Below are 25,160 nucleotides of genomic sequence, written 5' to 3'. Positions count from 1 at the left end.
TCATTCCCATTTCCGTTCGGTTTCTTCGCTTCCTTACACGGTTTTTTCCCTTCCACTGTAGCCGGCTACAGTGATCTTGAAGGCGTTACTTGACTTGCATCAGACTCAACCGACCGAGTGTCAATATGGACGAACCGTCAGCACCACAGCATCAGCAGGGGCGAGGGCAGAAAACTCGGCCCTGGTATCTGGATCCTCTCGATAAAGTGATCCATACTATGAGACTGATCCTCATTGCCATGGTACGTTCATCGTTAATTACTGTAAACTACTCAGTTATGGGCTGACAGTCGTTATGTAGGGATACATCGATTATGGCCTAATGGCTAAGAAATACTGGACCGCTGAATCCGGCGACACCTTCTACCATACGGCATTAATAATCACCTGTACGTGCATGGTCTTTGCCATGTTCCCTCATAGCCTCATGGCAGTTACGATATTGCTCGATCGACTCAACGCGCATCTTGAACAGCTCACAAGCGATGCGGCGTTCTGGGCTTCGCCGAAGCTCCAAGTGTTGGCCAGGATGATGGGCTTCTCGTTGCCGAAGTCTATACTCAATTCGGTTCTTTTGTATGGTCTACGCGTTCTTTTTGGACGTGTGGATCGGGTAGCAACAAGAATGCTTCCAGGAAAGCTGCAGTCGGTGCTAGGGCTTCTATCAACGGCGCAGGCGGGCGCACACAAGGCCATCATGGCAGGTACTTTCGAAGAGTACCCGGAACCGCCAGTGACTTCAGAGGGGTTCATCAGCAGCGGCACACAAGGAGGAGAGCAGCAGCATGTCGGGCTTCCAGCTACTACAAGCCAGCTTATGGACTCGTCCTTACTGGACCATCCAAGATCGACCATACGTGCTCGGTCTTCGCCTGTTGGAAGCCAACATACAGGTCCGTCTTCGCCGAAAGACACAAGAATCGCCGGACAAGAGGGTGCCTCGCAATCTGCATCCCGACCCACGATGGCAATGTGTCGAGCGCGAGGCTTAACTCGCCAACCTGGCCCTCGGCCCTCAAAAGTAGCAATAGATGATGAACGTAACCAGAGCGATTCGTCAGATTCCAGCTGCCAACAGAGAACACCCACGCTGGCGCTCGACTCCTCTGTTCATGCTGTGGCACGACAAGTCACACATCTTCGTGGCCAATGTCTACATCTTTGGGGCGATTATCTTGCTATCGAAAAGCAAGGCCGAGCTGGTAGAACGATCGACTTTCTATGGCTACCACGCAAGATTACGCAGCAGATTCAAGCTATCGTCAGTCGACTCGAAAGAGTTACTTCTGCTGCTGCAGGAAGTGACTGTTCGCCTTTCGCTGCACACCCGACTGTGGAGTGCGAACTGATGGAAGTTGTGGGGCTGCTTGAGCTGCTCCAAGACGACATTACCAGCACAGATCATGAGACAGCAATATCACCGGAATCTGTGGAGATACACAGTACAGTGGGCATGGACGACGTTGTGGAGTCGATCGAAGGACCCGACGGACAGAAGTCCCAAGCTCGATGTCGGGAACTCCAACCTTTGATACAACAGACTGTAGGGATCGCGAATATCCTCGCAGGCCTGAAGGGTGAATCTGTGGAGATCTACAATGATCATCCGTACTACCAGCTCAACCACATCTTGAGCCTCATTCCATTGAGGCCGACCGGCATGAACGCACAGGGAGAAAGTTATCATCCGAAGAAGTGGCAGACTCCAGCCCCAATCGTAGAAGAGGGGGATGTTCCAACACCAGCGGAGGCGGAGGTCATTGCAGTGCATCAAGCTCCCGATCCACAAGTCGCAGAACAGCTATTTCACGAAACAGCGATTACAGACTCGTCATTTACGAAGGAGGGCCAGTCGACCTCCATGCAGCGAAGAGAACTCAGAGAAGCTACCAAGAATATAGCGGAGCAGGCCGCGAGGTTGGAAGCCCAAGCTGCTGAGTGGAAGGAAGGCGAGTACTACAGGCTGAGGCAGCAGGTTCGCAACGAACTGCTGACAGAAGAGTGGTGGAGAAAAGCCGCTACATCAAAGCAGCCGTATGCGACCGAGGTGGGAGACGAGGGATACCAGACGCAAAGTGATCAAAGTCGTGCCTCCAGTCAAAGTCCTCTCTCGGACTATCTTGACGACGGACTGTCGGACTACAGGGAAGAGGACTACAGGGAAGAGGACTACAGGGAAGAGGACTACAGGGAAGAGGACTACAGGGAAGAGGACTACAGGGAAGATAGCAGCCGTGAGCAATCACAGACCTCACACCAAGGACATTCGCCTCAGCAAATGGAACCAGGACGGGATCGCTCTGAAGAGGACTCTCATTCTGAAGCATCTTCTTCGACTCATCATCCTCAGCACCGTAATTCAGGTCGTGGAGGAAACCAAGAGTCGATCAACGCTCCATCCCAAAACATCCCGGCAAATAACGCACCAAGCAATAATGAGCGCAGCTTGTCGGACCAGAACGCATCGCAACCAGGACAAGCATCTCGTGGGAATCACCGGAACTCTCCGAAAGGCAGACAGCAAGGTTCGCCGCAGGCTCATGCTCGGCAATCTGGCACACCGCAGGGAGGAATACTCCAAGGTCGGACCCAAGCTGAGATTGACGCAAGTCTAGCGGAGGCAAGATCGGCGCAGGTACAGGGCTCTGGGGATCAGAACGGCAGAGGAGGAGGAAGGGGTGGAGGAAGAGGAAGGGGTGGGGGAAGAGGAAGAGGCGGAGGAAGAGGAAGAGGCGGAGGAAGAGGCAGGGGCGGAGAGAGAGGAAGGGGCAGAAATTAGGCAGGTGTCTCTGGGCTCTGAAGATAGCTGATGTATCCTAGCACGACAGTCGTATCTGGACCGTCGTATCTGCGGTTCCGATGGTTTTTCATGTTACGCTCGACTTCTTGCCGATGCGCTGAGACTTCACTGGATGTCAGTTCTCGCAAACAGAAAAAGTGTCTTCGCTGATGCATGTCTTAGATACATGAAATTCTTCACCTCCTTCGGAATGGGGCAAACCGGACGTCAACCATGTCTCAACTTGCTACGGTTCATCGAATTCACATATCAGTCATCTGAAGTATCATCTTGAGAGACGAGGGTACTTCTCTTCAAATCTCTCTGCCTCAATACGCCCGGGATGGTCCACGCTTGGTTCCCTCTCGCAGTCGTCGCCGTGCTGGTAAATGCTTTGACCGACTGGTACAACCTCTACAGGCAGCCCTCGATATGGATCATTCTCGTTCCCGGAGATTTGGTAGTATGCTGCGGCCGCTCAGACTAATTTGCGAACGATGCACTGACGACCGATTCATAGCTCCTGGCGTGCATCATTCGCTGTTACTTGGTCGCCATCGCGGGCATCCAGCATGCTGTCGAAGCATTTCCATGTCTGATTGCGGAGATCCCATGGCTGGCAGCGGAGACTGGATCTTTTACACTGCGACTTCTTCTGTTGTTGGTAGACTTCGGTCAAAGAATGATCACCGCACTCGCAGGCATGTCATTGACTGGCCTCACCGACTTCGCCATGCCTTGTATCGCTGCACTTTGTCAAGCTACGCTCGCCGGGTCCTGGTTCCTTGCTCGGCACGGCTACAGCATCTGGCGCTCGGTGGTAGGTGAAACAATCACAGTCATTGGTCCTTACCTGATCGCCCTCTTCTGCCTTCTCGTACTCATGATCGGCTTGGAAGTGGTGTTCCCTTCCCAGCCACCGCGGCAGGCTCTCACTACTGCCATTGCCGGGCCTGCAGCTGCTCCGGAGCCAGCGATTCCGCTGTCACATCGATCTGCGATGGCCCAACGGGTGGAGGCAATCAACCAGCTGTTTGGTCGACAAAGAACTGCAAAAGCTCAGTCTCACTCTCGTGACAGCAGATCAGGGAATCCTCCGCGCCAAATCAGAAGCGGCGAAACGACAACGCCCAAGGATACTTTCAAGGCACAGATCTACATATATGGACTCGAAGGAAATACACTCACGAAGAAGAGGAAGCAAAGCATCTCGTACAACGGCGGACTGGACAAGGACGTTGTCGGGCGTCAGCGATGTTCCTCTGACCATGGCAATGACACAGCTCGGCAGGACCTCGAGTTGAAGAAGAAGGCAAACTCGGATACGAAGAAACCACGGCGCTTCTCTGGGCTAAGACTGCGAGCTTACGTGCCTAGGTAAGAAATCAGCAGATGCAACATAGGGTGACAAGCTAAAGAATCTTACCAGACAACCTACAACAGCCGAGTACCTGGAAGCGGACAGAGATGCCGAGGCGATGCCAGGCAACGACGATCCTCCTCGACACACGACAGAGGATGGCACAGGCAGTCTCGCCTGCGCGACGGGGGTTGTCAAGAAGGATCCCGAGTTGTGTCTCAATAAGGATGAGCCGTCGACATCGACTCTCCCTGATAGCAAAACCAGTTGCGGCGAACGTGAAGAAGAAACGCAGGAGGAATGCAGAAAAGCTGAGGTCCCCCGTCTCGACCGGCCGTGCTTGTCTGAAGAACCTCCAGCAGAAGATCCCGCGCCCTCTTCCACAGTCATTCCCAGCTCCCCGACCTCGTCGACCCAAGCCCCTGCAGGTATTCGAATGGACACAACACCACTGCTAGAGGAACCGACGACCGCCTCACCGACATCGAGTCCAGAAGTCGTATCCCGTGGAAGAGGCCCACAGACAAACGGCACAGTCGCGCTTCCAAATTCAGACCAAGAAGATGCAACTGAATCCGACTCGTTCAGCGAAGAAGGTGGCCGTGGGGGCATATCACTTCATGACGACGAGCACGATGAGTCTCCCGAGCGAATCATATATCAAGATCGAAAACGCATGTGATCGGCTTCCATGCAGCAGATCCGAAGCGAGTCGAACGATGTGTTGGAATTCTACCCCTAACCCCGATCCCACGTACAGGAATTAAACTCCGCTCCCTGCTCCCATTCCGGACCAGTCTGAATTGGACAAATCGTCGACACTTGCCCAACGAGGCAGCGACAAGGTTTCAAGAGGCCAGCGCTGTTTTCAACTAAAAGGAAGGAGAGCACTCTTAACGACGAACATTCGGGCGGAAACGTGACCAGAATCGATACAGGCGCCCCGGTCAATGAGAGTCATTCGGAGCAGCGTGATCTGGGGGTCATCCGGAAGAAGAAGACAAGAGACGCAAGGCAACAAGATCTGGCGCCTCTTGATGCACCACCGTCAGCTGAGGTTCCTGAAAGAGATGTCAACATCGGTCAGACGACGTTATCTAGTGGGCGAGGACTGGTCTCCAACTTCGAGGGTGGAAGATCCGGGATGATCGATCGATATCCGGCTGAAAAGGAGCAAATCAGTTCAACGAAAGCACAGCCATCCAATGGGGTTAGGTCCTACATTTCTGGCCTACATTATGCAACGTAAGGAGGCGAAGAGAATGAAACAAGTGCCGCGGAAACAGCTTGCTGATCCACCAAGATTGGCGACCCCAAGAACCCATTCCGTCGCCAATATCGAGGCACATCTTGAGACTTTGCCAACCAAGGGCAAAGGGAACCTGGTCAAGAAAGAGCCGTCTGGTTCGCTGCTCGAGGAGAGATTTGGCAGCAGTAGATCTGCTCCAAGTCCTCCTCCCCACATGGAGCAAACGTAGGATCGTCCCGTTCCAGCGCAGGATGACAGCGTTGAGGGAACGGATGTCATCGTGAGACAGCCAGCGAGAAGTCTGCAAGCGATCAACGATGAGCCTATCGAACCGGGAGAGATCGACTGCGGAATAGAGGAGACTTGCACCTCACCTTGTCCTAAGAGTGAACTCGTGGATGGGGATGCCCAGCTACCAATCTGATGGGAATACTCCGAGCCTTCGGAGAAGATCCGTCGATCTCGACAGCTCGACACCGTCGCCGAATCAAAGAAAGCACGCAATGATCTCGACCATAGGTTACGCATTGAGGCCATCCTAGCAGTCTTGCCTCACACGTACTTCGACCTCGAGCCGTCTCGTGAGATGATTCTGCGGCGACACACCCATCCGGTCCCAAATAGGGGAAAATCCAGCGTGGTACCAGCGGACTCAGTGATTTGGATGCTCGGTCGTGACCGCATGGTCCGCGGAGTTGACCAAGAACGCCTTCTTCCTCTGCCGGTGATGGCCCAGACCGTCAAGATCAAGATCTTGAGCCACTCAACTCCGTTGTCTCTCTCATCAAGTCGAGCTCTTGCGGACATGGACTAAATACGCCGTCTGTATCAGAGTGTGACACGATCGCTTCACCCACCCGGTGACCAGGAGTGGTGTTCCGCAGGAGGAGCTCACAGCCAATCAACTCACACCTGGAACGTCAGAATTTCCAATGAGATGAGCAACACAGGTCTCGCGTTCTCTTCTAGCGCCACCAGGCGAGGAAGAAAATAGTCAGGGAGCATCTTTCCGTGGGAGGCGTGGATTGAGTCTCCTGGAGTCGTGATCGGCGTCGAATGTACCGCGCATCTTCCGAGCTGTGATCAAGCCGCAATGGGCCGACGATCACGCGGGCATGAGCGTATACCGTGAGGGGATACATTGATGCTGAGTGTCTGATGGTGATCTTTGCGTTACTCGACTCGGACGAAAACGCACTCGGCGTAGGACTAGACCAACGTTGTCACGAGCGGGCCTGGCAGCGTGATATTGGACGGACTCCGGAAGAGATGCTGATGTGACCAGACGAGCGAGGAGTGCCAAATTGGCCAGCCCTGCCACCGGGCCCTCCACAGAGCACAGAGCCGCTTTCAGCGCGACATGGCGCCCCAACCGGCCAATGTTGCATCTGATTGCGATACCAGGCGGCGATACCCGTGGTTGTCGATAGTGCAATGCGAGCAAGACACGGCCTTTGCAAAACAATAGACGAAAGGAGAAGACATTGAGAGTCTCGAGGAATCCCATCGATTTCGAAGGGGTTCGTCTCCTTTCCAACCTGTGTTTCATACTGCTTCTTCATGCCGTCCTGTGACAAGCAGTGTCCAACATTAGTATTACACTTCTGGCAGAAGCCGCGGCATGGCGAGCCGATAGAGAGTTGACTCTAGCAGGACAGGGCCATTCTCATACCAACAAGCAAACATGAAGCTCATCAACATCCTCGCTGCCATTTTGATCGGGCTCGCCGCTCCGGTGCTGGCACACGGAAACTCTGGAGTGAGATCTTCTCAGGCTTTGAAAATGTTTCTCACTTGCTGACGCTCGAAACAGGACCCGTGCAGGATTGCTGACCAATGCTGGAACTGCAACGGCCAGGGTCAATGGTACGTATCTGTTCACAAGTGATTCGCCGTCTGATCACATGTGCTGACATTCATCGCGCTCAGGAACAACGGCAAATGCCACTGCATTCCTTGGGGGTCGGATATCGGCAAGTGAGTGGGAGCTCCAGGCGACGGAGGTGGACACAGGGTGGACATCAGCACGGCGCGCAAAGGCCGGCGAGCGCAAGCAGCCATCACCACACCGTGCGATTGGGAGAGAAAGAGGAATTGGGTGGACATCAGAAGGCGCGCAAAGGCCGGCGAGCGCAATGAGCCATCACACCGTGCGAATGGGATGAACACCGAGATGGGTCGATGGAGTGGAGCGGAGCAGCAAGGCTCAACGGGGCGACTATTGGCAAAGTCATTTGGTGAGAAATCGTTACTTCGTGAGTAGCTGAGATGTCAATGGAATTGCGATCTGCGAGCTTCATGGACTTCCTTCTCACTTTCCTCTCCGCTTGTGCTCGAATTCCCTGAAGTTGGTCTTGAGAGGTCTTCTTCCGCGGATCGTTGCCAGTAGTTTTTGGTGCGCAGCATTTCCGTCCATCTGCGACTGATGAGCGTGAATCCAGACAAAAAGTCGCCGTAAGCCGGATGGATCCCGAAACCATGACTGGGTCCCTCCCACGAATACGAGAGTCCTCCTTCACAACGCTGGAAACCTTGCAGGCCTCGATTGAGCAGGGAGAATCGTCAAGAACATTGACGGGTCCAGTCGACATCAAAGAGTTCTAAGTTCTTGACAGCGCCACGAATTGGTCGATGCTCCGGCCCATTGCATGCAAGCCTTGCAAATGCGAGATATGTCGAACCTTTGGACAAGCGCAACGCTGACGGTACTGTGTCAATTGCAGCACCGAACACAGCTGACGCTGGGCGTCTTCCGCTTGTGGTCCTGACCAAGCTGATCGATGCCTGTGTACCGTTCTCAAAACTTCGATCCATCCCTTCCGATCATCCCTTCTCCTCTTCTCCCTCTAACAAAATCTCATGCCCGTCTCCCTCTTTGACCCACCTTCCCGCCATAGTTCCAAGCACCGCAACGCACGCCATAACCCACCACGCCAACCCAACCACACCCTTCCTTAAACCCACACCATACAACCACCCCGCCGCCACCGGTCCGAGAGTCCTCGTTAACGAACTTACACTCTGCCCAATTCCATGCACCGTGCCCAGCACACTCGGATGCGGACTCGCATTATTAACCAGGATAGCCGTACTCGGCAAAGCGAACGTCCTCGCCATGACTTGTATCGCAAGCACAACGGCGATGGCCATCCAGACTAGCACGCCGGAAGCTTGAGCGGGCGGAGCGTTCGAGGAAGGGATGGTGGCGAGGTAGGGTACCAGCGTGCAGGAGACGGGGAAGAGCATGAGGGAGTAGCGGTAGGAGCGAGTCGTGCCGAGACGGAAAGACATGGTGGGGTAGAGAAGGAGTTGGAGGGAGATGCCGATGACGCCGATAATGGAGAGAGCGGCGCCGATGGAAGGCGGTGGGAGGGCGAGACCGCCGGTGAAGGTGAATGGAGCGTCGGGTCGATAGTTGGGTGGTAGAGGGAGGGTGTTCTTGGTTGGCGATTCCGATGGATTGTACCGCGGTGTCGAGAGGAAGACGAAGAGTAGGTTGGAAAAGGTACCGACGTGTCCGGCTAGGATCCCGTGGGACAGGAGTGTGAGGAGGAGGTTCGATGTCCAGATCCGGCGGAAGGGGAGCTTCTGTCGAGGCTTGAGCGGTGTTGGGGAGGAGGGTGCGTTGAGCTCGATGTCCGTTGGAGCGAAGTCTTGTTCGGCGATGGCAGTGTAAGTTTGGCGCGGTTGCCGTCGGAACACGATCCTGATCAGCCATCTTGAAAATCTCAGCGGGTAGTCGGGCTTGTGCCGGATCGATACCAGCGTCTCCTCTAGCCCAAAGAGAACACACAATGCACTACCGAGCAGGAAAGTCGCATTGATCAGATTCGGCAGCGCATAAGGGAATCTGACAAACAACCACACTCCATCCTTCCCGCCGAATTTTCCACCGGGCGCAAAAAGTCCTGGATAGCTTCCAACTGGATCCGCCAGCAGTCCACCCAGCAGCGGCCCGATAATGACTCCGATGTTGAAAGTCATCGGCATCAACAGGAACGCTCGACTCTGGAATTTCTTCTCCCTCACAATCTCGGAGATCATCGTCCTCATAACTCCAACATTTCCATTGAGAATCCCACCCAGCGCCCGCCATGCCATCGCCGTCCAGAAGCTGCCGCTGAAGCCGAAGCCAAGACTTCCCACCGCTGTGCCCAAAAGACCGATCAAGATGACCCTCTTCCTTCCCAGGCCTTCCCAATCTGCGAGTCGGCCCCAGAGAATAGCGGTGCAGAATTGAGCGCCGGTGAAAGCAGCCGCAAGCATACCTGCTTGTGAGGCTACAGTGCTGTCGGACGGAGTGGAGCCATCGGGAAGGGTGAACGACTTCAGTTGGTAGAACATGTAGGCCTGAAGGGAAGTCTGAGTCAAAGGCTCGGAGAGACGGGAGAGTGTCAGGATGAGGAGCTGGGATTTCTGAGGGAGTGATGACCAGGAGACTTTTTGGGCTGCTGACGATGCTGGAGGAGGTTCGCCATCTTCGGGTATGAGATTGGAGGTCTCAGTGGAGGGATCGTGGGCAAGGAGACGCTGTTGGTCGCCATGTGCATATTCGTCGTCGTCGGACGGAAGAGTGTGTTCGCTGTCGATGCTTTTCCGTCGAAGCCTTACTCGCTGCTCCAGCCGTTCCAGTTCGAAGTCTGCATATTTTGCCTCGTCGATCTCGGAACTTGGTCGAAGGGTCGTGGCAGCACTGTCCGGGGTGTCGCCGTCGATTGTCATAGGCGACGCTGGACGTCCGCGACCATGATGCCTGTCCGCCGACATGCAGTATGTAGCTCTACGCAGCGACAATGGCGTAGCTCATGAGTGTCGGTTCATTTATATTTTTTTCTCAACTTCCCAGGTCCGAGAATGAGAGTCGCTGATGCCCAAGCCCATTTATCACAGTAGACGCCGAGGGATGCTGTGTGAGTCTCGAGGCCTTGATGCAATTGCGCCCCGATACAAGGTATGTTGAGAAACAGAGACAGATAGATAGATCGGTGGGGTCGAATGCATTTCCGCCGTTGGCGGATAAAGGATGAGTCGGAAGTTGGGAGCCGATCACCGTGGCGGTATCGGCCAAGGGCGGCGCTTGCGGCGGTTATGCGTCCGGCGGCGGTAGGTAGTGGTACCTACGACGTGGCATGGCACCGCATGGAGAGTCTCTTCGTGATCCATCGTCGTTGTTTCCTTCGCCCATGCACGAAGCAAGCTTCTGCTCGATCCATCGTCGAGAGCCGCTTGTTTTGGGGGCGCGCTGCCGTGCTCTCGCCGACATCGCTGCGCCCGACTGCGATTCGAGCCATGGAGGATGCATTGATAACAGTAAAATTGATGCAAGCGTCGATGGTATCCCGTTGAGTCCATGGATTGCATGGGCGAAGTGAAGACGACTGGATGCTGTAAGGGTGAGGTCGTGATAGAATTCGTGTCAAGACCATGGATGGGGAAACCGCACAGACTCTCATCCCTGTTCCACGTGTGAGAATCAGCAAGCGTGAACCATACCGCGAACGAGGACTTCAGTAGTACAAGTCTGCATAAAAAGCATGAGACATTCAAGACAGTCGATTGGTGGTTCCCGTCTATCTATCTGACCTTTTGTGGGCATTGTGCACTGGGTAGCGGTCAGAGTCCGTCTTTGCGGACGAGTCTCCGCGAACCGAAGAAGTCCCCTCTTCGTGCATCGCCGTCGTGCCACATGCGCTCATGTTATCTCAACATTTCTCCATGCCTTCCATCTAAAAGTCATTGTCATCAGACCCTGCCACGATGACATTATTGACCTTCAACACCATCCGACAGAGCTGCGTTGCCAGCAGCAATTGTTGCCTCTTGCTGATCAGCGGATCAATGACAAAGTGCTTCTTCATGTCGTTGCTTCCAGTCTGCATGCAGTCGACACCCAGTCTTCCTCTGCCTTCACCCTTGCCCTGTCTCGCCTTCAGATCCGATAGTGTTTCAATCGGCGACAGTCCACTGTTCTCGGCTAATGCCATGGGAACTGCATCCAGAGCGTCTGCGAAAGCGCGCATGGAGTATTGTTCGAGACCGGCGGTCTCGAGCGCGGCCTTCTCAACGGCGAGAGAGCATGCAATTTCAGCGGCGCCTCCTCCGTACACAATACGGTTGTCTTTGACCAAGTTGCGAACGACACACAAAGCATCGTGTAGGGAGCGTTTCGCCTCGTCGATGATCATCTTGTTGGAGCCGCGGATGAAGCATGTCACCGCGCGGGAGTTTGCACACTCCTCAATGACGAGCATCTTCTCGCGAGTGGTGCCGAAGGACATCTCTCTGACAATTCCTGCCTTGCCGAGCTTTGCTGCGGACAGGTCCTCGAAACGTGGCACGATGCGGCCATTGGTGGCGATGGCGATGAGCTCGATTTCAGGACCGCCGACCCATCGGACTGCAGGCAGCTCGTTGGTGAGGAGGAGATGGTTGGCTTCATCGTCGAATCCCCACTGGCAGATGACGACGTTGGCGCCTGTGTCTTTGATTTGTTGGATCATTTCGGCGAATTTGGCCTGTTCGTACTTCTGAAGTTCTTTGAATTCCGAGACGGAGGTGATGTCGAGCTTGTGCTTGGTCTTGGGTTTCGGAGGCTCAAAGGCACATGTGAGAATTGCGAGTTTGGCGTCCTTGACTTCGGACGGCATCTGAGGGTGAGAGAAGTCCTTGTCCACGATCACTCCCTTGACGAGGAGCGTGTCTTCGAGTGATCCTCCGACCTTTCCATCGACCTTGATGAGCTCAAAATCGACATCTTTCCTCTCGAGATCCGCCACGGATAGTACAGCATCCACAGCGATCTGCGCGAACTGGTCGTGTGCCTTTGAGACGATCTTGCTGCCGAGAGATGTCTTGGCGACCTTGAACAGGTTCTCGTTGGAGTCTTTTGTGAAGTCGATGACATCCGAGATCTCATCCAGCGCAGCCACAGCCACCTCACATGCAGCATCATACCCGTCTGCTATCCGAATAGGGTGGATGCCCTTGTCGATAAGCTCCGCAGCCTGCTCCAATAACGCACCAGCCAAAACCACCACGCCTGTTGTTCCATCACCAATTTCCGCATCTTGTGATTGTGAGAGTGAGACGAGGAGCTTTGCAATGTGGTTGCTGATCTCCATTTGTCCCAGGATCGTTGCGCCATCGTTCGTTACTGTGATATCGCCATCGGGGGAGATCAGGATCTTGTCGAGACCGCGAGGTCCTAGGGAGGTTTTGACGATGGAGGATACGGCGCGAGCTGCTTGGATATGTTGTTTGACGGCTTCGGTGCCATGCGTACGCTTCTTTTTGCCCTGATCGCGGACAATGATGAAGGGTCGGCCGGACTCGTCTTGGGTGATTTGAGCTGCGAGGAGGGGTCAGTTGAGTCGAGATGTCGGTCTAGCATGTGCTGCGCATACCATTGCTCAGATCGAGCTCTGTGAAGATGTGTTAGCACTTGATAACCTTTGCCATTGTGCCTCTCGTCTCAACTCACGCATCGGTTGTCCTGCCATGTTGTGTTTGAATATGCCCACAGGCAACGATTCCCTTCAGCTGCTTCCGCCTCCTTTGCTCCGGTCTTCGATCGTGAACGGGAATTGTATCGACAGAGAATACCAGAGTCTGAGCCAGTCGGTTTTGGCGGTAGTTTGTCGATGTGATATGGTGGAGGGAATCTTGTCTTGTGATCTCTGTTTCTTGTCACTTTTTCGAAGCTTCGTTCGCGTGCAGATGCGAAAGTTGGTCCGTGCTCACAACGCGACTTTGCGCCAGCTAAGGTAGATTGATCACCGACAGCTCGACCAGCACCACCTCTTCTACCACCACCTCACTCTCGATCTCGGCATACAACAACACACATCGACCATAGCATGCAACTATAGTACTCACACCTCCACTGCATGCGACAACTTGCGACTCCAACAACAGCCGCAATGCCTCGTAAGTTCCGGAGCTCCCTCACTTCTTTGACCACGCGCGCCGGACTCACAGCTCGTTCACAGCGGCCGTTTCCGACACCGAGGACTCGGACATCGACGTTCCGGATGCCATTCCAGCCCGCCCCAAGGCCGTCGAGGACCCCAAGAGCGAGGACGATGATGACGAGGAAGAGGAAGACGAGTACCAGGTCGAGAAGATCTTAGCCCACGAGAGCAAGCGAGGCAAGATTCAATACAGGATCAAGTGGTTGGGCTACGAAGACGAGGCTGATCAGACCTGGGAGCCTCAAGAGAACCTGTACGCGCTCTGGCTCAGCACCGCAACTTGAAGTTCACAGCTGACCTTCTTTTCAGCGCCGGCGCGGTCGAGCTTCTGAAGGAATACCACCGCTCCATTGGCGGCACTCCGGAACCCACAAAGGGTTCTGCAAAGAAGACCACCGCCAAAACGAAGGCCGCGCGACGCACCACCGGCGACATCGACTCTCCCGCACCTGCAGCAAAGCGTCAGAAGGGCAATGGATCCAAGAGCGCGAATGGCGAATGGTCGCCGCCGCTGGGCACCTGGGAAAACGACGTCACTGCCGTGCAAGCTATCATCGAGGACGAGCCATCTGGCGACGCAGTGCGAGGCGGCAAGAAGGACACCAAGTCTCTCGAAGGGCTGCTGGAGTGGAACAATGGCCGCAAAACCCAGCACAAGATGGATGTGCTACGGACTAAGTGCCCACAGAGGCTGCTCGATTACTACGAGAATCACCTGTAAGTTTTCTCCTTTCCTTCTGCCCTGACACCGCACCATCCAGCATGTTCCGCCTGCGGCGACCTGCCGAGCACCGATCTTTCCCTTCTGCTCCTCCCAAACGCCAGGTCGGTACGCATCGAAATGGGATCTCATGCTCAACGCTTAGAAAATTCGTAGATTGAAGCCTCGGATGAGCTGATGCTGATTCCCTTTGATCGAGCAGAGTCTTCAGAGGGGATCCGAACTTCGTCGAGGGTTGAAAGGACAAGACGAGCCACGCCGGCAAACACGATGCGACTGATTGGTTGGAAAAGCGCGATGGCGGGGCGTTCTAAGATGCACTTTATGGGGAACGGATTGAGGTCACAGCGCGCGAGCGGGATGCAATGTGTATGTAATTTCCACCAAGAAGCGGCAGCCATGCGAGCCTCAAGCTTTGGGAATTTGCGCTGAGCTGAATTGGATTACTCTTTGGCTTGTACGTACCTCTCCTTTCAACACGTCTTGCTTGCTCACGTCGCTGCCTTTCTCGTTGTTGTCAACAGGTGTCGGTCTCTGCATGATCCAAAGACGCTCATACGCACAGCTTCGACCTCGAAGGCGAGCATGCAGGGCAGGATGCTGAAAATACCATGCCTTCGAGCATCTTGCTCCCGATCATTCTTCGGTCGGCAGGACGCTTTCGTGGTTGCCTACGCACAATACGAAGAGGCTGAGATGATCTTGATTGACTATCGTCTCCCTGAAGCCACGTCAGCCTATGAGAACGGCACCGCTACGATGATCACCGACGGAGTAGCTGAGCAGACTCCGGCCTGAAGCGTGTCGACCACCAACCACTCTCCAACTGGCAGAACGCATTCATGCATACAGCTTTGCCCGTCTTCCCGTGGGCGCAAAGCAATCCTCCGAAAACAAGATGTCTCTAAGAACAGTCCATTCAACTGTCGTCTGTCCGGCGCTATGGACAGCATCGCCCGCCGTAGCCGCAGACAAAGCCTTCGAACGATGGAAGGCATTCGCTTGACAGGTTTTCACGATGCAAATGCTCTGCTTGGGGAGCTGGTGGTTCATGCGCACAGCATCGCCGCTATTGCCACAGACGAAGCTTTCGAAGTTGGAACAACAATGCCATTCAGGTCTCTGCGAGGCCGTCGCTTTCCTGGAGTATGTCCTGATTCATACGCACAGCATGGCCGCCACTGCCACGGACGAAGCTTTCGAGATCGGAAAGGTACTCGCTATCGCCCTTCCTTATTTGAAGGCTCTCAATGGAATATCCTGGAGTATGGCTACGGCATTGCCCCCATTACTACAGTCGAACCTTTCGAAATCGGAAAAGCACTCGCTTATCGGCTACCTACGACGCGAATGCCCTCCTCATGAATGCGAACGCTCTCCTTGGGGACGTCCTGGACTCTAGACCCAGCATCCCTACTATTACCACGGTCGAGGCACCCACGAATCGGAACGAGGTTCGCATTTCAGCTATCCACGGAGAGATTGTCCTCTATCGAGCATTTGTGGCTCAAAAGTACGGTAATCGCATTGTAACCACAGTCGATGCATCTGCACATCGAAACAATGTTCTCATCTCAGCTATGCTACCCTACTACCTCCCATTCGCCCGCCAGCCCTTCTTCCCATTGCCCTCCCTTCTCACTCCAGAGCTCCTCGTCCACTCCACTCTCGTTCTCGTTACTCTCCTCCTCGAAATCCGTCAAAGTCGTTCGAGGATTTTTCAGTTTCCACGAATCCTCGCGGTCCTTTGGGCGTTCCTGGCTTGACAGCATGTCATTCATGCCATGACCACAGTCGAGGCATTCGCTCAGCTATCTTCGGCGCGAATGTTCTCCTTCAGGCGTTTCTTGCCTGAAGGTATGGCTTTCGTGCTTTCACCACAGTCGAGCATCCGCAAATCGAAGAGCCGCATGTATCGGAATTGTCTTCCTTCGGATGTTTCTACCTTGGATGTATGGCATTCGTATCATGACCACAGTCGAGGCACTTACAATCCAAAACCCGGCTGTCAACCATGGAATTGCTCTCCTTCAGAAGAATCTAGCTTGACGGCATGGCATTCGTTCTACTCCCACGGTCGAGACTTTCGTGAATCGAGGAATAAAACCCGTATCGTCTTCCTTCGGGCGATTCTACCTTGAATGCATGGCATTCGTACCATCACCATGGTCAAGGCCCTCCAATCTGAAATGTCTCGGCGGTCTACGACGGGATTGCTCTCCTTCAGCCGATCCAAGGTTGAAGGCATGTCATTCGTATCATTTCCATGGTCAAGGCGCTTGCAATCTGAACTCTCTCGGCGGTCTACGATGACGGAAATGCTCTCTTTCAGCCGGTTCGAGGTTGACGGCATGTCATTCGTATCATTAGCATGGTCAAGGCGCTTGCAAACCGAAGCATTCGCTGTCAACGACGTTATTGCTCTCCTTCAGCCGATCCAAGGGTGAAGGCATGTCGTTCGTATTATTACCATGGTCAAGGAGTTTGCAATTCGAAATATCTCGGCGGTCTACGACGACGGGAATGCTCTCCTCCAGCCGATTCAAGGTTGAAGGCATGTCGTTCGTATCATTGTTATGGTCAAGGCGCTTGCAAGCCGAAGCATTCGCTTTCAACGACGTTATTGCTCTCCTTCAGGCATCCCTATCATGAAGGCATGTCGTTCGTATCATTGTCATGGATGGAGAGTACTATTCGGTCATGCTTCATTCTCAATAATTTCTATTTGCGAGGCCCCTCGATCTCCGAGAGATCTCCCATCACCCCCACGAAAAACTCCAACTCTCCCACGAAGTGGTCGTACCCGTCGTTCTCCCCTCCCATAAACCACAATTGCTCGCTCATGAACGCCGCCTTCTTCTGAACATCGGCCATCCTGCCCATTCCCCCGGCCTCTGCCTCTCCCTTCACCTCCCTCATCCTCGCCACCGCGGAAGCGACCTGATGCCACTCGGGCAACTTCTCCCCCAGGTACAACCCGTACCTCCCGGGAATTTCGTACACCTCCCCCATGACATCATCCCTCAACAAATACTTGAGGATTTGGTAGGCGGTCACGAACTCCGCCACCACAGTCTCGATCTCCTGCTGCCGAGAGATGGCGGAGACGGCGGCGGCGGCGGGCGTGGGAGCGGCGACTTCGGCCGGCGCGGCGGGAGAATGGGCCACAGGGAGAGAAGAGGAGGTCTCCACACCATCCATCTCCTGCTCACCTGCTTCCATCTCCGACGCCGACCCTGCCACCACGTTCTCCTCCTCGTTGGCGCCGTCCAGGTTCATTTCCTCGGAGATCTCCTCGGAGATGGGCTCGCTGGCCATTGGCTCAGCGGCCGGGGGAAGTGCGGTCACCGGGAGAGAGGGTGGTGCGCGGCGGACCTCCTTCACCGACTGCTCCGCTCTCAATTCTGCACGAAGGCTGTGCGTCTGAATGGAGCGGTGGCGGAAGGTTTGCGGTCGTCGCGCGGGAGAGCCGATGGGGAGGAATCGGGCGGAGAGGAGGCGGCGCGGAGCTCGGACTTCCTTCTTCTTGATGATGGTGGCCAGTGGTGGTGCTGGCGACGAGGAGACTGGCGCGGTCGTTGGCGCTGGTGCCGGAGATGATGCGGCTGGGAGGGTGGCCGGCGGAGATGATGTGGTCGGGAGGGCGGCCGACGACGATGGTGGTGCGGTGGCGGGAGAGGGCGGCAGAGATGGTGGTGCGGTTGCGGAAGTTGGCGCCAGAGATGCTTCTACCTCCTCCTCTACTACCTCCTCCAGCCGCGGGCAGCTTGCAGGTCCAGTGGTGACCGCTGCCGTTGGCATGGAGATTGGTGTGGGAGTGGGAGCGGGTGCCGGGAGAGGAAGACGAGTCGAGATCGGAAGGACGGGGAGAGGAGTGGCGATCGGTGGGCCGGGGAGAGCAGTCGAAATCTGCGGGCCGGGAAGAGCAGTCGAAATCTGCAATTCGGGGAGAGAAGCGGGAAGAGAAACCGGAGGGGCAGCGGGAGGAGAAGCCGGTGGCGAGACTCGAGTCTTCGCTTCTTCCGGGCAGAGGGCGGGGGGAGAGCGGAGCTCAACGCGGCAAATCCAGGGAGTGACTCCGAAGATGGTCCAAGAGAAGGCAAGCACGACGGCGAGCTCAATGGCCAGGTTGGAGAGATCGCGAGCGAGAGAGTGACCGGCAGCGGCGAGGAGAGAAGGCAGGGCGGCGAGGAGGGCAGCGAACGCTCTCTTCGAGGCGACGCAAAGTGGGAGGTAGATGGCCGAAGCCAGACGCAGACCGAGAGACAGGAGGACCGGAGCGAACAACCACAGGTGCAGGTCCTCATCGTGGAGGTTGCGGACTGGGCCGACGCGGGAGGAGAAGAAGGTCACCCCAAGGACCCAGAGGAGGACGAGGTCCAGCTCGACGCTCATGGTGGCGGTGGTGGTGATGGTGCGGAGGTCGGTGGCGTGGTCGGTCGGTCGGAAGGGAGAGAGAGAGGAGCAAACAGAGAGGCTTGGTGGTCGAGTTCAACGAGGGGAGAAGAAAACGGTCCGTTGCGTGAGCGGTCGCTTTCGAGGGGAGAGAAAGGCGGTCGGAGGCTTGGTGGTCGACGTCAAAAAAGAGAGAAGACGGACGGTGGGCGTTGGCGGTCGCTTTCAAGGGAAGAGAAGAGCGGTCGGAGGCTTGGTCGACGTTCAAAAAATTGGAGAGACGGACGGATGCTTCGATGGTGCCAGCGCAAAATAAGACTCTGATGTTGCTGAAGGAAAGAGAAAGAGGAAGGGGGATCGCTGGGAGTCAAGTAGTATGAGTGGGAGAAAAACGACAATACGAAGAAAAGGCCACTGAATGCGCTAAGAGTGCCCCACAGGAAGTGAAGTGAATTGCTATGGTCGGCCGAATTTTGGTATTGTTGCGCATGTTGTGGTATTGTCGTCTTCACTCTTCTCGACATCATTCGACCTTGCCATTGCAATGATTGCGATTGATTGTTCTCCGCCGTTCGTGTAAAATGCCCGGGGCACATTGTCGTGGTATGGCACCACAATGACCTAGCAAACAGTGCCACTACGTCAGCACGTATTTCACTCTTGGCGGTCGATCGGGACAAACGGAAGGATGAATACTCACATTGGAATCCTTCGTCGCTCCCACCATTGACCGTGGTTGGCTTGATGCTGACAATCAAGTTCATCAATTCCAATCCATCAGTCTCCACCAAGCCCTTCACCCCCTTTTCCACCTCCTCAAATTTAATCACCTTCACTCCTTCGTAGTCGAGTGCCTCCGCCACAGTCTCGTACCTGCACTTCGAGCTCAACTGTACCGCCGGTCTGAGATCCGCCAGCCCTCCATACAGTAGATCCTGGCCGTTGACGCTCATGCTCCAATAGTTGTTGCTGACTTGAAAACACTCGGTTCCTCTACTTGACACAGTGGCATTGCGTCTTCAAGCAGAGACCGCTTCGGATTCGGAATTTCACAGGACCCAATCGCCGCTGTCGGCGCTGAATCGATCTGAAGCAGATGGGTTCCGCATATCGCACACAGTTTCTTTGGAAGTCCTGCGAGTCGAAGCCGCTGTGTCATGAGGTGGACAGCGATCTTGCGTACGCAATACACTCACTGAGGCGGGCCAACATCATCTTGCTGGTACGGACTGTTTACTGCATTCGGAAGAAAGTACAGCTATGCATAAATGGAAACAAAGTCAGCAATCGCGACAATCGATAAGCGCAATCAGAGTAACGCACGCAAAATAAATAGCAGTCGCCGTCTCAAGATCTGCCGTCAGGTACTGGGCCACGCATATTGGCACGAAGCTGTTCGTTGTACGCCGTGTCTTCAGCCCTCTGCACGGATAGTGGAGCCACGACGGCGCTGTCGACCGTACCAGAGTCCAAGTCCGATATCGTAATCGGTTCACTGCGAATCGGCTCAATCGCTGGATCAGGCAGCACAGGACTAGCGTGCTCTCGCGATATAGCCGACAATTCAAACGGTCCGCTGAGACCCCAGTACTGCGACTCAGTCATCGGTGGTGAGGGAGCACCAGGCGAAGATTGACCCGAGTTGCGATGCGACAGATGTGGTGGTGAAGGCTGTCCGAATGAGGCGGGCGATTGCTGCATCAGATGGCTCACGGGACGTCGTCCGCGGTCTCCCATTGGCGACACTGCACTGTCTCTCGAAAGACCGGATTGCTGGCTCGTGCGACGAACGCTTCCCGACAGCTCGGCGCGGTGATGGCGTACAAAACCGCGAGCCGTGGTTATGGCATCGAGTTCCTGCTTGAATTGGTCTTCTGGGAGTTCGGAATTGTGTCCATCGGGCTTGAAGTATTCCTGTGATAGCATGCCTTCATGTGTACCATCCATTGTCGTTCCACCAATGCTTGAAGCCCGGAATGAGCCACTGTAGTGCGTTCTCTTGTTTTGCTTTTTCTTCCGCCTGAACCAGAAAATGGCGGCGCCTGCGAGAGCTACTATCGCTGCTGCACCAACTGCAATGCCGGCGATGGCACCTGTGCTCAATCCTTGGCTACTGCTACCAGTTCTGTTGATCTTGACGATGTTCGATGAGGCTTGAGAGCCTGGATACGACGCTTGCGTGAGGTAGAACTTCTGACGATCGTAGTCTGCGGCCATATATCTGTCTAGTGTTAGGTACAGCCTCAAAGCATTACAGTCGGCATGGAACGTACGCTGATTGGAGAAAAGTTCGCCCGAGATACTGCTGCTTTGGGCTTCCACGTTTCAGTGGAAAGTAGCGCTGCCGGTCGGTCAGATTCTGAATGCCCGCCAGCGGATAGCTTGCAACTGTGTCAAAGGCCCCGTACGGCAAGACGATGTCTACCGTTTTAGCCGCAGCGTCACTGTTCGACATGATTGTGAATGTGACTTTTGGGTCGGTGTAAAGATTCCTATGATGGAAGTCAGCAATGAGCTGTGCAAAGCGTCACTTTCGACCTACGCTACATGTTGAGACTCGTTCATGAAGTACATTTCATGCTCTTCATTCCACTCCAAGCCGTACACGTCCGCAAATGTATCACAGGTATCTTCTGCGAGCCAGATCTCGGGTACCACTGAATCAAGGAATGAAGTCACAGGGAAGCTGCCAGCCGCCGTGACATTCTTGGAGGGCCTCTGTAGCGTGATGCCCTTGATGGAGACTTGAAAAGTCTGGGTCCCTTCACTGAAGTCGGTCTCGAGCCCCTTACTTATGTCGCCCCGTGCCTTGTCGTAGCCACCAAATGTGAGGCTGGCCCAGGTCTCTGTCCAGTGTGATCCGGCGGTATACGCCCAGTATGCGCTTGGGATGTTGCTCGAGTTACTCAGAGATCCCAATATGCTCCGGTACGTTTCGTTTGCGAACACTGATGAATTCTGCTGCTCCAACCCAAAGAAACCCAAGAATGGGAAGTAGTCGTAGTAAGAGTGAATTACTTGAGGATCCAGAGGTCGACTGGCCCCCTCATTGCCAAGTAACACCTTGTCCTCGACTCCAACGGGTCCCAGAGCTGTGTATTCGAGCGACTTCTCTGAGTCAAAGCTGACGTTGAACGCGGTTTGCTGCTCTGACTGTATGATGCGGTGGAAGGTTGATGAAGCATTCTGATTGAAAGTGGACCCTCGTAGATCGTCACATTTTGTGAACGCCGACTCGCATCCTTGAGGGTCAACGACCAGTATTGTCGAGCCTGAGGTAGAAGGAAGAACGTGGACAGGCTGAGGAATCGTGCCCAAACGAAGCGTGAATGTTGACCAGTTTCCATCGTTTCCTTGCCACTCGTAGCTTGGATTCAGATTGAGAACAGACATAATGGAAAGTTCTGCTGTGCTGCGGAGAGGCGGGTTTTGGCCAGAACGGGGAGAAAGATCGGTGCGGTGACAGAGTTGCGAGCACCCAGAGCTCGGCGATTAGGCTCTATAGGATGAGGCTGAGGCATTGCAGTCCACACCACACCTGTCACTCGAGCGCCACCATCCCCACGCAGTCTTGACGGAGATCCAGGCTTCTGGACCGCAGACTAGTCACGATCGATTGCGTCGCCAGAATGGACGCGAGCCTTGCTGCAACATGGAACAGGGTATCACTCCGTGCGTGCAGCGACAAACTTCCATCCGAGCGAATCTTGAGTGCCATGATTGGAGCATCGGCCACGGCGTGCAGCAGTCTAAACGATGGGATTGATGAGGCTCACCTATCGGACTGGTAGTCGGCGTAAATACATGTAGGAAGGATGGAGATACATGGAGCAAGAAAGGAAAGCTGACCGCGATAGTACGACGCCCGTGCACGCGCCAAGACGGCCCGGACCCGCACGAGCCGAGGTGAAGGTTGCTCTTTCTTTCGTCGAACAACACTTCTTCTCCTCGACGTCAACATGATTGTGCATCGGCCTCGAGAGTGCCATGCTTCTGCGAGTTTCCGATCGAGGCGACGAGATCGCTGCAGAGATTCGATGCTCCCACAACGTCGCCTGCCGACACGACGCCAACTTTCTGGCTCCCCATCACAGCCTTGCGACGCATGCAGCGCTGGCGATCAGCTACAAGTTTCCGCGAATAAGGCTGAACCAACTCCTCCATGCATGCTGGTCTCGTCAACCCCTCTGAGCTCCGCCCTCCACATCCGGAGCTGCTGCGACCTCATGCACGCGAGCCGCATTGCTGGCATGTGTTCGTCCCGAACAGGACAGCTTCCATCCGCCGGTGAAGCCAAGCCCAGGCTTTTCTCGGCCCAGCAATGCCTCCATCACTCTCAGCCTTGCTGCGCGTTGTATTGATTAGGGCTCACAACGGGTGACATGCCATTGTCGTTTTGTCGGCAGCGACCAATTGGAAGTCCTTGTGATGCATGAAGATGGAGCCTAACTCTTCAACGACTCTGCGTCCATGCTGAAGGACAGCCGTCAGCAGCGTATCCTGGCAGTGCTGGTAAGTAGGTGCCATTTCCATATGTGTGGGCTATGCCCGCGAACCCGAAAGACCCCGGTAATCTCGAAGACTACCTTACATTTCTTCTTTCACATCGCACAGCTCGTGCAACGAGCTATCCCAGGACCTGCAGAGCTCAAGACCGAGCTCATATTCGCAAATACCCACGTCAGTATGAAGACTACCATCGGGCTCGCTGGTCTGGCCTGGACGACCACTGTCAACGGCTTGTCGTGGCCATGGAACAAGCGAGGCGCTTATGAGTACCCACCGCCCTACGCTTATCCGGAGCCATACACCACCGTCGTCGAGACACAGTGTACGTCCACGCAGGTTGTTACTCTACCACCAGAGACTTCGTCGTATGGCTGTCCGATCACGACCTACGATACCACGCCATGCTCGTCCATCGAGGTGATCCCTGGCGAAGTGAGCTCCTACTCTTGCTCGACAGTGACAAAGGTCTCTGTCGGACAAATGGCATGTTATCACGACCCATGTCCCATCCAGTACTCCGACAGCACCGTATACAGTCCCTGCTCCACCACCCTTCCGGACAAGTCTACAACGATCCACTACGATTGCGAGAACGAAGGCACTACCGAGGTCCCTTGCGAGACTGTCATCACGCCGACCACTACCTCTCTGTCAACATATCAGTGCACGACGACGGTGACAGTGACGGACACATCTGTCAGCACGGATACAGTGATCAGCACTGAATCTGTTCCTGTGCCATACCCAGTACCAACAACGGTGGTTCAGACGATCACAAAGGATGGCTCAGTCGTAGTGACGACACAGACTCAATCAGTTGCTGTGCCATACCCCGTACCAACAACGGTGGTTCAGACGATCACAAGGGACGGCTCAGTCGTAGTGACGACACAGACTCAATCAGTCGCTGTGCCGTACCCTGAGCCAACAACAGTGGTTCAGACGATTACGAGGGATGACTCAAATATAGTGACGACGCAGACCACAACACGAGACGTTGTGGTGCCCACCACGATCCTGGTCCCGACACTGTCAGTCTCCACGGTGACTGAGGAAGGTCAGACATTCCTACGGACTTTCACGGTCACCAACAACGTACCAGTGGTGACCACCGCCATCGCGACGGTCGTTTCGGTGGAGCAAGGAACCACAATCACCTCGCTTCAGACCATAACGCAGACTTTGCCAGCCATAACGCAGACTCTGCCAGCTCCTGAGCCAGTGATAGTCGTGTCGACCGTCCTGTCCGTCGAGCAAGGAACCACGGTCACCTCGCTTCGGACCATAACGCAGAGTCTGCCAGCGCCTGAGCAAGTGATAGTCGTGTCGACCGTCCTGTCCGTCGAGCAAGGAACCACGGTCACCTCTCTTGTGACATTGACGCAGACGCATGTCCTGTTACCGCCAGTCATAATCTCTCCGCCAGCTCCAGCAACGGCGACAGAAGCTGCTCCACCAGCGTCGTCACCGTCGCCTCCGCCATCGCCTGTGTGCTCAAATACTGGTGCTGTGCCCACACCGGACTCTGCTGGCTGTCAAGGCCGAGACTGCGCCATCATTTTTGACGAGAGAGCCTATGTGCATTGGGAACTTCTTCCGAACGGCCCACCACTGCTGACTGAGATTGTCTTCGTCAACCCGTCCGCTCGCCAGACCTGCATTACGACTTCTTGCAACAGCGAACTATTCACTCAATCCTACAGTACTAGCTTGACAAGCTGTGCCTTTCCACCTTGTCCCAGCAATTTCCTCGACTGCAAATGCAACATCGTTGTAGGACTCAACCTTCCCAACGGACAATCGACATCAGTGTAAGTACCGAACAGTCGATAGTGTCAAGGCAGATGCTGACGACCGCCGCAGAACTCAGATTGGCGACTCTGGATGGAACATCAATCTCGGCCCTACTGCGACCGCTCAAAACGTTGGAGTCTGCGGCGGACCTGACGGTGGGTCATGCGTCACATCTACGGTCACTACGTTGTTCACCAACGTGGTCTATACCGGAATCGTCACCAGCACTGCAGTATTCAACACAGGGCTTGGTTCCACAGTGACCAACTACCTGCTGCCAGACCTGACTGACTACTTCCCCGAGGGCAATCCCTTCGGCCAATGTACCACCGCAACTCTAGCGACCCCATCACCCGAAGTCACAACTCCACCCGAGAAACTTC

The 25,160-nt window shown here is 54.9% G+C and overlaps 6 protein-coding genes across 6 annotated transcripts; 2 read left to right on the top strand and 4 right to left on the bottom strand.

Annotated features, from left to right (window-relative positions):
- Nucleotides 1-239: 239 nt before the first annotated feature.
- Nucleotides 240-4,821, top strand: MYCGRDRAFT_92362 (uncharacterized protein; the record flags this gene model as incomplete). Its single annotated transcript, XM_003853486.1, has 4 exons — nt 240-242; nt 302-2,635; nt 3,300-4,156; nt 4,209-4,821. 4 exons carry the CDS (start codon nt 240-242, stop codon nt 4,819-4,821), a joined length of 3,807 nt encoding a protein of 1,268 aa, XP_003853534.1.
- A 3,390-nt stretch (nt 4,822-8,211) lies between these two features.
- Nucleotides 8,212-10,110, bottom strand: MYCGRDRAFT_39888 (MFS transporter; the record flags this gene model as incomplete). Its single annotated transcript, XM_003852832.1, has 1 exon — nt 8,212-10,110. One exon carries the CDS (start codon nt 10,108-10,110, stop codon nt 8,212-8,214), a length of 1,899 nt encoding a protein of 632 aa, XP_003852880.1.
- A 1,004-nt stretch (nt 10,111-11,114) lies between these two features.
- MYCGRDRAFT_99834 (t-complex protein 1 subunit epsilon) lies at nt 11,115-13,000 on the bottom strand (the record flags this gene model as incomplete). Its single annotated transcript, XM_003852831.1, has 3 exons — nt 11,115-12,736; nt 12,792-12,809; nt 12,869-13,000. 3 exons carry the CDS (start codon nt 12,885-12,887, stop codon nt 11,115-11,117), a joined length of 1,659 nt encoding a protein of 552 aa, XP_003852879.1.
- Nucleotides 13,001-16,800: 3,800 nt separating this feature from the next.
- On the bottom strand, nt 16,801-18,474 carry MYCGRDRAFT_92358 (uncharacterized protein; the record flags this gene model as incomplete). The annotated part of the gene is made up of 1 exon (XM_003852830.1): nt 16,801-18,474. The coding sequence occupies one exon, from the start codon at nt 18,472-18,474 to the stop codon at nt 16,801-16,803; it is 1,674 nt and encodes a 557-aa protein (XP_003852878.1).
- A 1,347-nt stretch (nt 18,475-19,821) lies between these two features.
- MYCGRDRAFT_92357 (uncharacterized protein) lies at nt 19,822-21,867 on the bottom strand (the record flags this gene model as incomplete). The annotated part of the gene is made up of 3 exons (XM_003852829.1): nt 19,822-20,695; nt 20,748-20,966; nt 21,017-21,867. 3 exons carry the CDS (start codon nt 21,865-21,867, stop codon nt 19,822-19,824), a joined length of 1,944 nt encoding a protein of 647 aa, XP_003852877.1.
- Nucleotides 21,868-22,944: 1,077 nt separating this feature from the next.
- MYCGRDRAFT_92356 (uncharacterized protein) lies at nt 22,945-24,798 on the top strand (the record flags this gene model as incomplete). Its single annotated transcript, XM_003853487.1, has 2 exons — nt 22,945-22,986; nt 23,089-24,798. 2 exons carry the CDS (start codon nt 22,945-22,947, stop codon nt 24,796-24,798), a joined length of 1,752 nt encoding a protein of 583 aa, XP_003853535.1.
- Nucleotides 24,799-25,160: the final 362 nt, after the last annotated feature.

This window comes from Zymoseptoria tritici, chromosome 4 (genome assembly GCF_000219625.1).
Source record: "Zymoseptoria tritici IPO323 chromosome 4, whole genome shotgun sequence".
Classification (NCBI taxonomy): Eukaryota; Fungi; Ascomycota; class Dothideomycetes; order Mycosphaerellales; family Mycosphaerellaceae; genus Zymoseptoria; species Zymoseptoria tritici.
This window is presented reverse-complemented; position numbering and strand designations above follow the sequence as displayed.